This window comes from Verticillium alfalfae, genomic scaffold (genome assembly GCF_000150825.1).
Source record: "Verticillium alfalfae VaMs.102 supercont1.4 genomic scaffold, whole genome shotgun sequence".
NCBI classification, from domain to species: domain Eukaryota; kingdom Fungi; phylum Ascomycota; class Sordariomycetes; order Glomerellales; family Plectosphaerellaceae; genus Verticillium; species Verticillium alfalfae.
This window is the reverse complement of record NW_003315035.1, coordinates 1,722,856-1,738,050: the sequence shown is the minus strand read 5'-3', so window position 1 is coordinate 1,738,050 and position 15,195 is coordinate 1,722,856. Positions and strand designations below refer to the sequence as shown.

General features: G+C 57.5%; 4 protein-coding genes across 4 annotated transcripts; 2 read left to right on the top strand and 2 right to left on the bottom strand.

Moving 5' to 3' along the window:
• Positions 1-3,048: 3,048 nt before the first annotated feature.
• On the top strand, positions 3,049-4,389 carry VDBG_03989 (conserved hypothetical protein; the record flags this gene model as incomplete). Its single annotated transcript, XM_003005990.1, has 2 exons — positions 3,049-3,281; positions 3,333-4,389. 2 exons carry the CDS (start codon positions 3,049-3,051, stop codon positions 4,387-4,389), a joined length of 1,290 nt encoding a protein of 429 aa, XP_003006036.1.
• A 1,014-nt stretch (positions 4,390-5,403) lies between these two features.
• VDBG_03988 (ribonuclease H) lies at positions 5,404-6,663 on the top strand (the record flags this gene model as incomplete). Its single annotated transcript, XM_003005989.1, has 3 exons — positions 5,404-5,578; positions 5,750-6,197; positions 6,300-6,663. The coding sequence occupies 3 exons, from the start codon at positions 5,404-5,406 to the stop codon at positions 6,661-6,663; spliced, it is 987 nt and encodes a 328-aa protein (XP_003006035.1).
• Positions 6,664-7,988: 1,325 nt separating this feature from the next.
• Positions 7,989-9,993, bottom strand: VDBG_03987 (extracellular elastinolytic metalloproteinase; the record flags this gene model as incomplete). The annotated part of the gene is made up of 3 exons (XM_003005988.1): positions 7,989-9,120; positions 9,181-9,569; positions 9,628-9,993. The coding sequence occupies 3 exons, from the start codon at positions 9,991-9,993 to the stop codon at positions 7,989-7,991; spliced, it is 1,887 nt and encodes a 628-aa protein (XP_003006034.1).
• A 588-nt stretch (positions 9,994-10,581) lies between these two features.
• Positions 10,582-12,828, bottom strand: VDBG_03986 (arabinose-proton symporter; the record flags this gene model as incomplete). Its single annotated transcript, XM_003005987.1, has 1 exon — positions 10,582-12,828. One exon carries the CDS (start codon positions 12,705-12,707, stop codon positions 10,698-10,700), a length of 2,010 nt encoding a protein of 669 aa, XP_003006033.1.
• Positions 12,829-15,195: the final 2,367 nt, after the last annotated feature.

Genomic DNA, 15,195 nt, shown 5'->3' with positions numbered 1-15,195 from the left:
ACGGACATCTTTGTCTTCAACCACCACTAGTGTCATGACAAGTTTCTTGGTGTCTTCAGAAACGGCTGGCCACTCCTCCCCTGCCATGGCTGGCGGGAAACCTCCGCGCACCCCGGGCAGCCTCCACCCAAGGAATGCGGAAACACCTGCCACCGCCGGAGACCCGCGCCCACCGTCCGCTATGTCTCGGTAGGTGACTGGGTGTCCGTACCTGGTACGCCCTCTCCCCCCGTGTGAGCCACCTTGTCGCGTTATCGTTCCCCAGCTCCCCACTACCCGATTCCTGTTCCACGATTCTGAGGCTGTTGAGATGAGCCACCAAAAGTTTGACCACGTCTTCAGGCGCCCCGATGGACGGAGCAGCACACACCGCTGTGATCGACGTGATCTTCAAGGGGGTCGGGCGCGCAACAGACATCATCTGGGCAGCTTTGCACAACAGTCATGACATAGTGGTGTCTCGAACAACGTGTTCACATCTCCGGGGTTCTGCAAAGGGCCCGAATCGACAAGCTTTGGGAAGAGGGTGGGATCAATTTGCGAAGCGACCAGAGGCAAAGCCCGTAAGACATGATACTGTTGGTTGGGCTTGGCAATGACAGATCCCAATGACAGTTGGCTCTGCCGGCGGCGGCGACCAGCCTCACCCACCGCACAAACTGCAACGCGACATGACTGGGCTCACCACCAAGCCGAAAGCAGTGAGGCCTTTCCAGCAGGCACCTCAACACCCCCACACATCTCCCAAGCTCTCCAGCGTGGTCGCATTACAGTCTGGTACGCCCTGTTGCCCCCTCTCTCCTCTGTCCCTCACTTTACAGTGTGTTCCCAACCCCTTGCTCCCTTGTCTGCCTGCATGTTGCGCCGCCGGGCCGTGGAGACAGCCTCGATGGATTCGAGCTAAAGCCCTCGGTCGCCGGCGCCATTTTGTGCCCTGCATCTCTCACTTAGCGCATGCTAAAGCACGGTCGCCTTCTGTATTTCACGGCGCCTGGCGCGAAACGAGACCCTCTCCCCACCCCCCGGAAAGGGCACTCTCCAGTAAGAGATCCACCAGCTCGGTATGAAGGTCTCGAGCTGCAGAAGAGGGACTGCGGCATGCCCCCCTTTCAGGGCACAAGGAGGGGTCTAGAGAGGCATTTTAGCATTGACGCACGACACGATGCGCGCTGGCCGTCATCGGAGATGAGACGAGACGGGGCGGGCAGCGGTGCAGCGGTGCAGTCTGCAGTGGTGCAGTCTGCAGCCTGCAGCCTGCAGCCTACGGCCTACAGTGCTGGGAGAAGCGAGCGAGAGCGCCGCGGCGGAAAATAGATGCCGTATCCGCACAATCCGCTCGTTGGTTCCAAGGGTTGCCATGCTATAGCCTTTATCCCACGCACGGCGGCATGGACAACCCGGCCGGCGAACGAGGATTTCTGTTCTTTGTGGTCTCAAGAAAGAAGGTTGGTTTGAGCTTTCAACCGCCATGTCAAACCGCTTGGTCCTCACCTTTTTGTGGGCGTGGGGCACGAAAGCCGCAGGTAAGAACAGGCAGGTAAGAATAGGCAAGGTGGTCAGTGGGCACGACCTGTCTGATGCTAAGAAAAGACAAAACCAAACAAGCTTCTTCTGCTTCTTCTTCCTCTTCTGCACCTCCTCTTTCAGTCTCTGCCTTCCATGTCCCTTTCGTGACAGGGCCTCGAGGAAGAAACACGAAGCGAGCCAAGGGAAACAAGCGGACTTGGGACGATGGAGCCCTCTTCGGGGTCCCTGCAACTCGCAGGGTCTTGTCTTGCTGGGTCCGTTTGATCGTGCAAGTTCGGACAACAGCCGGGCTGTCCCCTCGAGCGGTGGCCGTCTGTCAGCAAAGAGTCTGTTTCGTCCCGCGGGAGGCTCTCCGCGGAAGAGGATCCCCAATAAGCTAGGCTGGTGAGGTGTCGCGGACGCTAGGTGCCAAAACTAGAATGGAACGCAGCATCTCGGCGAGATCTCGCTTTTCACGTGTTTTGCTGCGTCAGTGCGATCGATGGGCGAAGAAAGTCCCGCTGGTGGAGCCTGCCCGGCACGTTCCATCGGCCACTGCCTGCTCCACACCCAGTGGTTGACCGCCGGCCCAAGAGCGTACTGGACAGGTACCTACGGTACCCACCTAACGTAAGCAGCAGCAGCAGCAGCGGCGGTGGCGGTGGCGGCAGGAGCAGCTGAGGCGGTGGCAGGCTCATGCAGGAACGACAGGCGGCAGAATGGAAATGTTTGACTCCAGCCAAATCAGATGACTGTTGCAGCACAAAAGTGACAAGTCCGCTTTCATGTCACCGCAAAAGTAGGAGCCTGGTGATTTTCCCTCTAGACGATGCTTTTGAGCATGAGTAAACTGGGCTAATAGTCCTCGATGCGTAGATCTGCGTGACGCTGCTCGATTGTAAATTCACCCGCCACGATTCTGGTATCAAAAATCTTCATCAACGGCTAGTAAGATTTGGATGGTTCGCATCTCCTTCATCGCCACACAGCACTTTCCCAGCCGAAGCCGTTGACCTGAGCGCTCTCCTCCTACCCACGCTGCCGTCCGTTTGGTGGAACTGCCTCCTGGTCAAAGCTACCACCACTGTCGCTTCCAACGTAGCTCGCAGCTTATATCAGTGTCCATATGGTGTTCGCCTGCTGCATAAGGCTCTGAACCACATCACCTTGGTCTCTCTTCGCCGTCCACATCTTCACGAAGAAAGGCACTTCGGGAGGCATCAGTTCGGAGGCACGAGTTCTGGTTTTCAGTTGTTAATATCACTTCCTACAACTCTGGCAGGCGCCACTCGTGTTCCTGCCCTTGACCAGGCAACGCCTACTCACTGCTAAGGGCACCACCAGTCGACCCGCGCCAAATCCACGTATTTCAACTTGCGTTGTCCTACCTGTCTGCCTCTTCACTCTGGCAGCACCGGCATCATCTCCTCTGTCAATTCGGCTTCTTGCTTGCTGCCATCCTCGACCAGTTGCGTCCTTAAGCAACCTTTGTCTCTTTGCCTAGCCTGGCCGGGCCAACGTTGAGGCCAAGCCGTCAACAGTATGAACGGCAGCAACTTCCCCGCTGCCTCAGAGGCATCCTCTGACCGAATTCCCGACTTCACGGGACCCGATGCCGTCCAGCCTCACCCCCTCATCAACGATCTCATACCGGATCATCTTGGAGGTGGTGTGCTCATCCCGCTGAAGACCACCCTTGAGGTCCGGCAAGACCATACTATCGTCCATGGTCTCATCACAAGAGCACCGACAAAGTCTGCCAACGAGGTCATCACGTAAGCTGCCATCGCTACAACCGCCGTGACCATGTCACTGACGCTATCTAGATTGCTCCGTACTCTGCTGCCGGAAGGCGTGGCTAAGGGCCTCTTCCACCTGCGGCGATGCGCAAAACCTTCGGACCTCCCCACCCATCTCAAGACGCAATTCATGAACGCCACGCCCGAGGGCCGACAGATCCATACGGGCAAGTCCAGCTGGATCTACATCATGCTCTGCGAGGACTCTGAATTTAGCCGAGACGCTCTCACCGAGGAACTGGCCAAAGTCGAGGGCATGGGCCAAGAGCCTTTCCTCGAGTCGGTGCCTATTCCGTTGGTCGCCCCCACCTCACAGGTTCAAGCTGCCATGTGGTCGTCGCAATTCTGGCCCTGCGTCTACCGCAAAAACAACCCTCTCGGGCCTCATCCCGCCTTGGTAGCCCGTGCCTCCGATGTTGTCAAGGACGAAACGTCACTTTGGATGGCCCTCGCCCACCGCGTCGCGCGCTCTGCGTACGACGCCGGCATCGGCGAGCCCATGGGCGCTGTCATCATTCAGCGGGAAAACGGAAAGTCGGAGCTTTTGGGACTTGCTGGGGATGCCCGCTGGCACCAGGAACCGTCGCGGTCCGGCACCGGCAATCCAATGGCCCACTGCGTGCTTCGTGCTATGAGCATGGTCGCCCAGAAACTGGTGCGCCACGAGCGGCAGAAGGTTGGCCTGCCGTTCGTCCACTCGAATCTCGAATTCGACTGCTTCCAGGACCAACCCCTTCTGGAAGAGGAGCGGATTCTTTTCGAGGAGGAACACCCCAATTCCGAAGGCTACCTTTGCCACGGCCTCGAGCTTTACACGACCCACGAGCCCTGCGTGGAGTGCTCGATGGCGATGCTTCACTCGCGCATGGGCAAGATTGTGTTCTGCAATCGCATGCCCCTGACTGGCGGCATCGCCTCGGAGCAGCGCGGAGAGGGCATGCCTGAGCTCGCCGAGTATGGTGGCGGGAACGGGCTTGGTCTTTTCTGGAGGCGCGAGCTCAACTGGAGCCTGCTGGCTTGGGAGTGGGAGCTGAGCGACAACCTCAAACCTCTGCCTCCTGTCGCACACACGCGCCATGCCTAGGAACACGGGCTGTACGGAGCGTTTTCGAGATGTTTTAGTCCCTTGGGGACCGAGGCACCGGGGGAACGACTAGCAAGACGGGAAAGGGTCGGTACTGTTCTTTGCTCCCGAGCATCATGGGTTTCTTTGTGGTTCCTATTTTTTTTCTTGGCTGTCAGGGCAAACAGAGGGGTTAGATAGCTCTCTGGGCTCCATCCTCATGTGTGGTGATTATGACGAGGTGGAGGTGGAGGTAGAGGTGAAACATGTACGGTGCCTGTTCAAAGCAGGCCGGCCGCCGGAGAGGTCATTGCTATGCCGTTGTAGTAGGTGCAGGTAGGCATCGCATCAAAGGCTGCGGGTTATGAAAAGTACAGGAACATCATCAATTCACATGCCCCCCTCCTTGCTTTGGAGGGGGGAAGAAAAAAAAGAGAAAAGAAAAGAAACCCCGCGCGGCGTGTCTTCTTCTGGGCGGCTACAGCTGAGGCATTGATGGTCCCATGATGGATGCTGTCGAATTGCTTGGCAGAGTCAAGCATCTGAAGCATTTTGAAGGGGGAGGGGGGGGGTGCTTCTTATCTTATCACGAAGGCCTGGTTTGTTTCCTTCTTGACCCTCCTGCCGACCCGACCCCGACCACCATGTTCATCGCACTGTGGTGGAATTCGTCACTCGTTTTTGTCTGCGCGATTACACCGATCCACACTTGCTGTAGGAAAGCGAAATTCCTGGCAAGTCTTGTTTGCTCTGCGACCCCGTCTGAGAATGAAACGTCTTTGACTCCTGCCGCGTCCACCTGTACCTGGTGCTTTACCGAAAGCGCATCTCCTCCTCGCCGACAAAGAGCTATCGAACCGCCGCAGCCTCGCGACCCGCCAGCAGCATATAGCTCGGCCGACTGCTGCCCCTGCTGCTCCTGCTGCCAGGAGCACTATCTTCCGTTGCTATACTACAGCCACCGGCTTGACGGCGAGCGACGCGCCATTCCGCATCTCCCTATCCATCCTCTCCCGCTGGGTCGCCGACATCATCATGCCGGACGCGAAGAAGAGAACCGCCACGACGGCCGACGCCCCTGCGGCAAAGAAGCGCCGCACCGACAAGGACGCGCAAAAATACTACGCCGTGCGCGCGGGTGTGCGTCCCGGCGTCTACCTGACGTGGCCCGAGTGCCAGAAGCAGATTAACGGCTTCGCCGGCGCGCAGTGTATGTTTTCTCTGCCCCGAGCTCACAGCTCCCGGTGATCCCTCTGATGAACCCTCTCCTCCCCCCTCTTCCCTTCCCTGGTCCTCCCACCGCTCGACCTCTCCCATGCGAAAGGGGAAAAAAATGCAAGGAGAAGGAGGAAGCTGATGAGATCCGGTATGAAATATGTAGACAAGTCCTTCCTCTCGCGCGACGACGCGCTCGCCTTTGTGGCCGGCAAGAACCCCGCGCCGCCAGCCTCGGGACCGCCCCAGCCGGCCAAGTTTTACGCCGTGGCGCGCGGCGAGCAGCCAGGCATCTACACGGACTGGCCGACGGCGCAAAAGGCCATTGGGCTTAACGCCAAGGGCAAGGGGCCCAAGTACAAAAAGTTTGAGACGAGGGCCGAGGCCGTCGAGTTTATCGAGGAGTTTGGCGACGCGACGACCATCGCCAAGGTGACGGGGGGCCACGGCGGCAGCGCCGCGCTGACGAAGAAGACGACGGCCACGGCCCGGGGCGCGCAGGAGGCCGTGGGCCAGGGCATGCTGGCCATCTACACAGACGGGAGCAGTCTTGCGAACGGCAAGGTCGGGGCCGCGGCGGGGGTGGGTGTTTTCTTTGGCGTGGACGATGCGAGGTATGCACTGGACGGCTGGCTTCCCCCCTCTTTTCAATCCCTTTCTCCCCCCCTCAGATCATGACTTTTTGGTGTGACGGAAACTGACTCTGGGCGCCAAAGGAATCTCTCCGAGCGCCTCGAGGGCGAGCCGCAGACGAACCAGCGCGCGGAGCTGACGGCCATCATCCGAGCCCTGGAGATCGCGCCCGACGAGCAGGACGTGCAGATCTTCACGGACAGCCAGTACTCGATCAACTGCGTGACGTCCTGGTACAAGGGCTGGCAGAAGAAGGACTGGCACAACTCAAAAGGCGAGCCGGTGAAGAACCGGGACCTCGTCGAGGAGGTGCGGGAGCTCATCGAGACGCGCGAGGCCGAGGGCGCGAGCACCGTCTTCACCTGGGTCAAAGGGCATGCCGATAACGTGGGGAACACGGCGGCGGATCACCTCGCCGTCGCTGGCGCGCGGATGCCGCCGAGGTAGAGAGTCTGTCGTTTGGAACAGTGTCCCTGGTGTGATGCGTCTTGTGGAAGGGCTGTGGATCGGCGGTTCATGTGCAAGCGGTCGTCGACTTGTGTGTCCCGGTATCTTACATGCTTCGTGGCACGCGTGTGTGGTATCTCTCTCTCTCTCTCTCTCTCTCTCTCTCTCTCTCCCTCTCTCTGTCCGTCTCTTTTTGGTACCCGATGCTGTGTGCGGCTGCAGCCTCTATACTTGGACTCTCTGGTGCGGGACGGTGGCACATGCTATCTTCATTGTGCGAGCAAGCCCCCATTTCGGGCTTGGGGACTCTCTGTTGTTGGACCTGTTGATGTTCTTTTCTGGTCTGTTTTCCCCCCCATACCCTCTTCAATGTGTCTTTTCCTTCCCCTGACCTGGATCGAAGCCAGCAATGTTCATGTCTCTGATGTTAACTGTATTGATGATCACCAAAGAACATCTCCTCTATTGGGCCTCTTGACTTGACATGCCTCCTCCGTAGCCATGTGGCGTGAAACGACATGCCAAGCCGATGATCACGAGGAGGCAGCACAGGCGGAGTCGTAGACGAAGCGAGCAGCCTGCTCTGGCTAGCAACCGGTGCAAGGTGTATCCGATGTCGATCCATATCGCAATTGTGACGCCAACTGGTTGTGTGAAATCCCTGGGTGTGCCTGGTAGCGTTCGGGGCGGGCCGAACCGATCCAACCCTGTCGTTGCGGAGTTTATATTGGCCCTGAACAGAATGAAGCATGAGGAGGAGGAGAAACTTGGAATCTCGCGAGGGAGACGACCATGGGTAGCCAGGCCGCGAACGAGCCAGCAGCGGGGGTAGCCGCATGTCTAGAGTACACTGCGACCAACACCATGTTGCTCTCCGGCCTTTGACCTCGGTTTGCTTCGTCGAACGCCCGTGGCCGAAAGCACCAGCACCTCCATTCTTCGACTGGTCGTCGACGGTGATTCTGGACGTGAAGAGGTCCGTTGGTCATTGAATGAAGATGTGTCATTATGACGAAAACTCTACGTGAGCGGTGTGTCTAGAAGCAATAAAATCATCATTCATCCTTATTCCCGGCGCTGTGCATCTGATGCAGGCAGTGAAGATGGTAGTTTACGATGTTGATCATCGGACGATAACATGGCCGATATCAAGAGGACAATCACGCTGGACAGAATCAAGACAGGCCCAAACCATACCTCCAACCGCCCGCCGCTCCTCGCCATGTGTTGTTCACAGTAGACGCACGAGCGAGTTCTCACTTTGGGTTCGACTTTCATCTGTTGAAGTAGCAGAAAGTGCCCGGTTGGTGACGCGCACCAGGCTTCTAGCACCCAGACGGGACCGCAAATCCATTTACACGACCTTGCGTGCCACTACCCACCGTCGCGTCCTGCCCGAACCCTCGCCGCGCAAACCCCTTCCAGATGGCACACCGGTTAGCGCCTGCCGTCAGGACGCGCTCGGCCTCCAGCAACGCATCTCGCGCCTGGAGATGGTTCGCGTTGCACGGCATGAGGGCCTCGCTGTCGAGGATCAGCTTCAGAAGCAGGTACCGAGCGCCCCTCGGCACGCCGGCCGCGTCGAGCACGACGCTGTCGACGTCGCCGATGCCGTGCGCGTCGGCCAGGTTCCAGAAGATGTCGTAGAAGGCCGACGCCCAGACGGTGGCCAGGTCGAAGCCCCCCGAGACGACGAGCCGGTTCAGCGATTCGAACGTCAGCGGCGTCGTCGCCAGGCTCGTCGAGATGTAGTGCGACCGCAGTCCCACCGGCTGGCCCGTCACCCAGTCGGCAATGGTGTAGTCCTTGCTGCGCGTGTCGCCGGCCTTGACGCGCAGGATCGTGGGCACAAGGTCCGAGAAGCCCTCGTCGATCGAGAGGCCGTCCATGTTGCTGAGGCACCGCCCGCTGCCTGGGCCGCCGACGAGCCGGGCCGTCACGCCGTGCATGTACTCGTGGAGGAGGACTGTCGTGTCGAACACGCTGTCGCGCGCGAGGCTGCCGGACCAGATGCTCATCTGGATCCGAGGACTGGTTCCGTCTGCGGGTATGGTAATGAAGGCCGTTCCGGTCATGGTTTGGATGGTGAGGTTGAGGGGGTCTCCGGCTGCTCCGCCCTTGCCGTTGTTGTTCGTCTGGAAGTTGCCCGCAGGCTCGTTGAAGCCGAGAGCATACAGGATGTCATGGAACTTGTTGACAGTGTAGAAACCCTGCGCGGCGGATGCTTCGGTGTACCGCTGGCCGCTGGCGACTGGCGAGTAGGGGTAGGAGAAGACGAGGGACGGAGAATTGGCGGGCGTGCTGCCCCCAGGGTAGGTGATGAAGGCATTGTTGCCGCGCAGCGTTGTGAAGCTCTGAGTCCCATCGGAATGCCAACCGAATGGTGACGAGGCCGTGGTTTCCGGGTTGACCACGAGCTTGCGATCTACCTCTGTCGGGTTGCCGGATCCCCATGGGCTGGAAGTCCTGTTAGCTTGAAGGGTTTTTAATGGTGGAGACAAAAGTTGAATCTCTTACTAGACTTCGTAGCTCGCAGTCTTCACAGAATCGTATACGCCGGAGACTGACGTCCCGGTGTCGGCGTCTACGTAAACGAGGAGCTGGTTATCATCAATGTTGGTCTCCAGCCTCCAGACTAGCAAAACAGTCTCTTCATGTCGGACATAGGCCAGCTTGGCTTTCGGGTCTAAGGACGAGCCTTTAGTACCTCGGATGACGAACAGCCCTGCCTCGTCAGTTGGCTCCGCGGTGGCGCTCGAGGCGTCGCTGATGGGGAGATTCAAGAGTTCGACGGCGTTCTTGAAGGCCACGAGAGGGTCGCGCTCTATATCTCCGTAGTTTCTTCTGTGCAGATCTTGCTTGGCAAAAGAGTTTCCAAAAGACAGAACAGTCCCGTTCTCGAGGATCTATGGCAGTGGACATGGTTAGATACGTGCCCATCATTGCGCGCTGGACCCTACATACGTTGACATTGAAGCTGGCATCATCCACATCCACACCATCAACAGTCTGCTGAAAATGAACGTGTGCAACACCGTTGGTTCCCACATAAGCATCATCTATCAATCGAAACGCAGCGCTGGGAATAGCCTCCCGAAGGGTTCGTGTCGCGATGTCAACATAGTCAACGGCGCCATCACGTTCCCGCCTGATGCGTTGAGAGTCCTTGGCCGGTAAGACGTCAAAAGAAGTATAGGTCGACGCAGCCCCGAACCGATAACTGCTGAGAGCCGCCGCGCGATTCTTCCACTGCGGGGAGGAGGCAGGTCCGCGCGCGGGATGGGCGGCCGCGAGACCCGCGAGCGACAGCAACGTGCTCAGCAAGACCATTGTGTTGAAAGAATGCGCCGGAGACTCGACATAACAGGCAAGAAATCGGCTCTCAGTATCATGGATGTCTTCTACCTGTCGGATCTTATACTTGCAATCATGGAAACGATCCGGCTTCCCATAGTCGCACGCCATTGCCGACGCGGCAGTGCAGAGTCCGGCACGGATGCCCGAATCGGAAGGTCAGCGCATCGAGGTGTGATTGACCTGCATTTCAACAACGCGTGAAGGCCCAAACGAGAATCGATCGTCCCTGAAACCTTCCTCCTAGAGTCAGTCGTCCGTCCAAGAAATGCAGTACCACCTTCAATCTCATAAACCGTGCTAGGGCTATCCAGAAGCTCGTATCGATACTTGGTTTGCAGAGCTTCTTCGAAGCTTCGGTGAGGGCCAGGCATTCCGTGATGTGATGCAGCGCTCGCACTGTCCGCCCTATGAACCGTACATACGTATGCTTTTCGATATTCAATTTCGCTGCGCGAAATTGACTTGCTGGATCAACATCTTCATTTGCATATGCGACTTCGAGACTCCATTCATTAATCAACAAATCAACTTTCAGATATCGAATACAGACAGAGAAATCCATCCCCATCAATGGTATCTTCGCCTCGTCATATCCAGACAAGCAATATGAGTACAAAGGAATCATGCGCACCAATAAAAGGCGAACTGTCCACCGCCAGGCTTTTCCATCAAACCGCTTAGCGCACAATCCCTTCACTGTGCGAAGCTTCGGCGGCTGCCATGTCGTGCTTCTTGTCGTGTGGCGATGATTGGTCAAACGCGTACAGCGGGGGCATGGGCTCGACGTCCTGGAAGAGCAGATGCTTCTTGATGTACCATGGTAATTTCTTCAGGTAGTACCCGGCATGTTCCCGATTGGTGACATTGAACACGTTGTCGAGCTCTTCAAGAGTGAGGTTCTTCGTCTCGGGCAAGAGGAAGTAGGCAAAGACCCAGCCGATGAGGTTCCATGTGCCGTACCAGCAGAAGGCGCCCGTGTCACCGTACGCCTCGACCATGGGAAGCCACGAGAAGGAGATGATGAAGTTGAAGCCCCAGGTGACGGCCGTGGCACTGCACATGCCGATATCGCGAATGTGGAGCGGGAACGCCTCGGCCGAGTACGTGAACGGAACCGGACCGGCGCCGGGCGAGTACACAGCCATGAAGAGATAGATACCCGTCGTCACGCAGGCCAGACGCGCAGCTTGTTCGGTGATGAGGAAACTGAAGCCTGTGAAGAACATGAAGAACGACATCAACGGGAAGGTGACCAGCAGAAGGTTGCGGCGTCCAAACGTGTCAATTGTGTAAATGGCCGGAATAGCAAACAGCCAGTTGACAAGACCGGTGCCCATAGTGACGAGAAGAGCCTCGTTCCGCGTGAAGTCGGCATTCTGGAACATGATCACTGTTCTCCTGTTAGCACCATACCCGTAGAAATATGTAGATGAAGGGCTAGACGCACTAGAGTAATAGACGATGACATTGACACCACAAAATTGTTGCATGAACATTACAAACCACGAGGACTGTGCGGCACGGCGATTTCTTCGCACTGTGAAGAATTCTTTCCAGCTTCGACCCTCACGCTCGGCGCTCTCAATCTCGAGCAGCTTGTAGGCGTAGTACATGTCGCGGGCAGCCTGGACCTTGGTGTATCGAAGACGGCAGGTTGCCTTGAAGGCCTCGGGATAACGTCCCTTCTCCATATACCAGCGGGGAGACTCGGGGCACAGGTAGACTTGGACCATGACGACGAGGGGAGGGATGGAGGTGGAGGCCATGATCCAACGCCATTGAGTCTCCTCGCCGAAGATCGTCACTCCAGAGAAGGCGACGCCAACAATGGTACCAAGGGCGATGCCGAACGCCGTCCACATCTGCCACATCATGGTGAGGGCACCACGAATGGTCTTGGGTGTGGACTCGGCCGAGTAGACGGGGGTGGTGGAAGACTTGGCGCCGACGGCGAAACCAAGGAAGAAACGGGCGATGAGAAGGTTGTACCAGTTGTTGGCAGCAGCTTGCCAGAAGCCGGTGATGACGGACAGGCCACAGCTGATGAAAATGGTGCCGCGACGACCGAACCAGTGATTGAGAAAAGGGTTGGTCCAGCAGCCGATGAGCGCAGAACAGAGGTAGGGGGCACCGTTGACAAGTCCCCGGATCTCTGCTGACATGTCTGCCAAGCCGAGCTCCTGGAAGTAAAAGTCTTGAGCGCCGTTGACGGCCGACTGATCCATGCCCTGAACAATGGCGGATCCGGCGCAGAGAGTGCAGAGGAAGTACAGCATAAAGGGCTGGCTCCAGCGGTGGGTCAGCTCCCTACGCAAGACGTTCTTCTCGTCCTCGTCGAGCACTTCAATACGCTCGAAAGCGCCATCCTGGTTGTTGACCTGAGCAACGAGAGCGCCCTTGCGGAAGACTTCTTGGTATTCCGTCAGACCCTTACTCTGAGTAAAGTTGTCGACGTCGGCGAGCACCTGATCCTGGGTCAAGCCTGCGAGTGGGTTCTGAAGCAGTGCAGCGACTGAGCTGCGGCGGCGCCGGTCCGGACCGCCAGGACCGCCCTGATGCATGGCCTTCTCATCAGTCATGGGCTCATTGTTACTGCTGCTGCGGCTGGTATTGGTGCCTTCCATGCGGGGGTGGTCGTTGGTGAGGTCTGTTGGCGGAGCCTCATCGTCAGCACGTGGAGGAGGCATGACTGAAACAGGTCCCAAGCCTGGGGTCAAGGCTTGTCTGTGTCGATTTAGCCTAGGACTCGCAGATGAAGTATGATGAGGAGATTTTGTGGAGGGCTTAACGAAGAAGACCTCGACAACAGGGAAGACTGTGAAGTTGGGTGAATGAAAAGAACAAGGGATCCAGGGAGATTCTGGTGGGAGGATGGTCCCTTAAGAAGTCGAGGGTCGTCTGGGGATCATACAGGGGGTACTAACGAAAACAGGAGACAGGCAAGACACCAGACGAAGGCGTCTACCACGCCGAGTGATACCAAGAAATCATGCCTGGTGGAGCATGGGGAAGTGGACCGCATTCCCCCAGCCCAGCGTGTCGGATGATCATGAGGACGGGTTTCCACTCAGTGACGACTCTGGCCATCAGCGCAACGCGGTCTGGTCCTCCACGGGGAAGGGGTGCGAGGGCGGCATGGCGAGTTGGCGTGCCAAACGGTAGTACTATGGTGGATCCAACGGTGGAAACGCTGAAGTCGAGACCGTGAGACGGCGCGCCCGACGGGAAAATAGGATTTTTAGGCCGGTTGTCTGTCCAAATGTCTCCAGTCTTTCAAGTCGCCCCAGTCGCCTCGCCCGGTAACCTGCAGGACGACCAACAGGAGCGGAAGTTGAACGGTGGATATCAGGCCATGGCCAGTCGAAGTGGGCTTGCTGCGACGGCAAGTGTAAGGCTGCAATAAGAGGGACGGCCAATGCAGCGCGGCCGTTCGAATACCTAGCTCGAGCCGAGCGACATTACAGACTTAGTCCGAGTTCGGCACACAAGTCTATGAGGACGGCAGCCGAGACAATCAAGGCGTTAGATAAGTTGCGGAGGCTCGGTGACGGGCGGGCGGGTTCTTCTCCAGAGACCTTAATCGAATGTGGCCTTGGTCAAGGGTAATGAGCATGGCTGGTGTAAACCGCTTCCAGTATCGAGCATGGGCCACATCGTTCAAGGTCTTGCTTAGCACCAGTAATCCTGTTTGCCTCTCTTGTGTCCTAGGTCGCTATAGGACGTTCCTGGCGTGCAGTCAGCATATCACATTGTCCACGGTAGAAGTCAAAAGCTCGTAGAGAAGATAGTGAATGCGGCGAATATTGCCAAGGCTACATCAGCATTGGCTCACGTCATACTTACCATCAGGAGACACATTGAGCAGACATGTGCCGGACGTGTGCCGGTTGACACAATCGCGAAGGGGACGGATGCAAGGCCAAGCAGCCCGGCCAGCTGAGAAGCGCAAGGATGGTAGTCTCAGTCGAACAAGCCAAGACGTGCTCGAGGGCTAGTGGTTGGCCAAGCAGCAAGGGTCAGCCGTGTCCTCGAGGTCTTTTGCATTCGTGTCGGGAGAGAGCCTTGATAAGCATGCGTACTCTTGTACTTGAGGTCGTTCTCGAGCCTGAGGTTGTTCCCGAGCCTGAAGGAAAGGCGTGAAGTGGTGGAGTGGAGATGATTCTTGGCTCGTTGGGATTCCTTGGGTGTGAAGAAAGCAGCAAAGGTGTTTCTGGAAGGAGAGAAATGGGAAACGCCATAGACTGGGAGGCCAACGGAGGGGTGAAGTCGAACATTCATTCACTGTGGGCGGCGGGCAGGAGCGATGCGCGCTAAGGATCGGCACAACAAGCGGGCCGGTCCCCACCAAGGCCCACAACATGGCAGCGACTACGACGTCCGAAAGCATCTCGTCCACCGACCATCCACCACCTACCCTCCATCCCAAGCCACCTAATCACTTCATCCTTCGCAGACCGGCTTGGCAAACACTCGGCATTCGTCACCAAAGACATTTCGAGCGCTGTTGGTGCTCACAGTCTGGACCGCCGCTCTCCTGAAAGTCCGCATCTTCTCCGCGCCCCTGACCTGCAAATCATCTTCACCTTCCGGGCCTTGGTGATGGACATTCAACGCCTCAACGCATTCACCGCTTGATGCTCTTCCAAGCAGGACCGAAGTTCGCCACAAAACAGCGGCCAGTTATAGACCAATGCTATGATTGTCCTCACGCTGCTTCCACGCTGCAGAGGCCACGCTGCGTCACACGGGAATGCTTCGTCTCATTGCCATGCTCTTGGTTTGATACCAGCCCTGCTAGCTCGGCGGGGCATTCTGGACGAGCTTACTGCGTACATTGGAATGAGGAAAAAAAAACAGACTTCCCTCCCTCCATCAGACTCGGAAGGATCGTCTTGTGAACTCGCCCAGGCACTAGGCTAACACATCACCAGTCGTTCGGCGCGCGGGATTCCCGACTCGGCGAAGCATTCGGCGGCTTGCCGCTCCTCTGTCTCTTATCCCACTGCTCTCAACTCTCGCCAGACCTTCATTGCGCAGCTGTGACCGTCTCTGCCTCGCCAACGCCATGCATCCGTAATGATGGCGCTTATGCCCCCGACTGCGTAACCTCTCTCTCGTGAGCCACGGCCTTGGGGATGCCAGCTGGATGCCTTCAGTTGACTCGCCTGTTCGAGA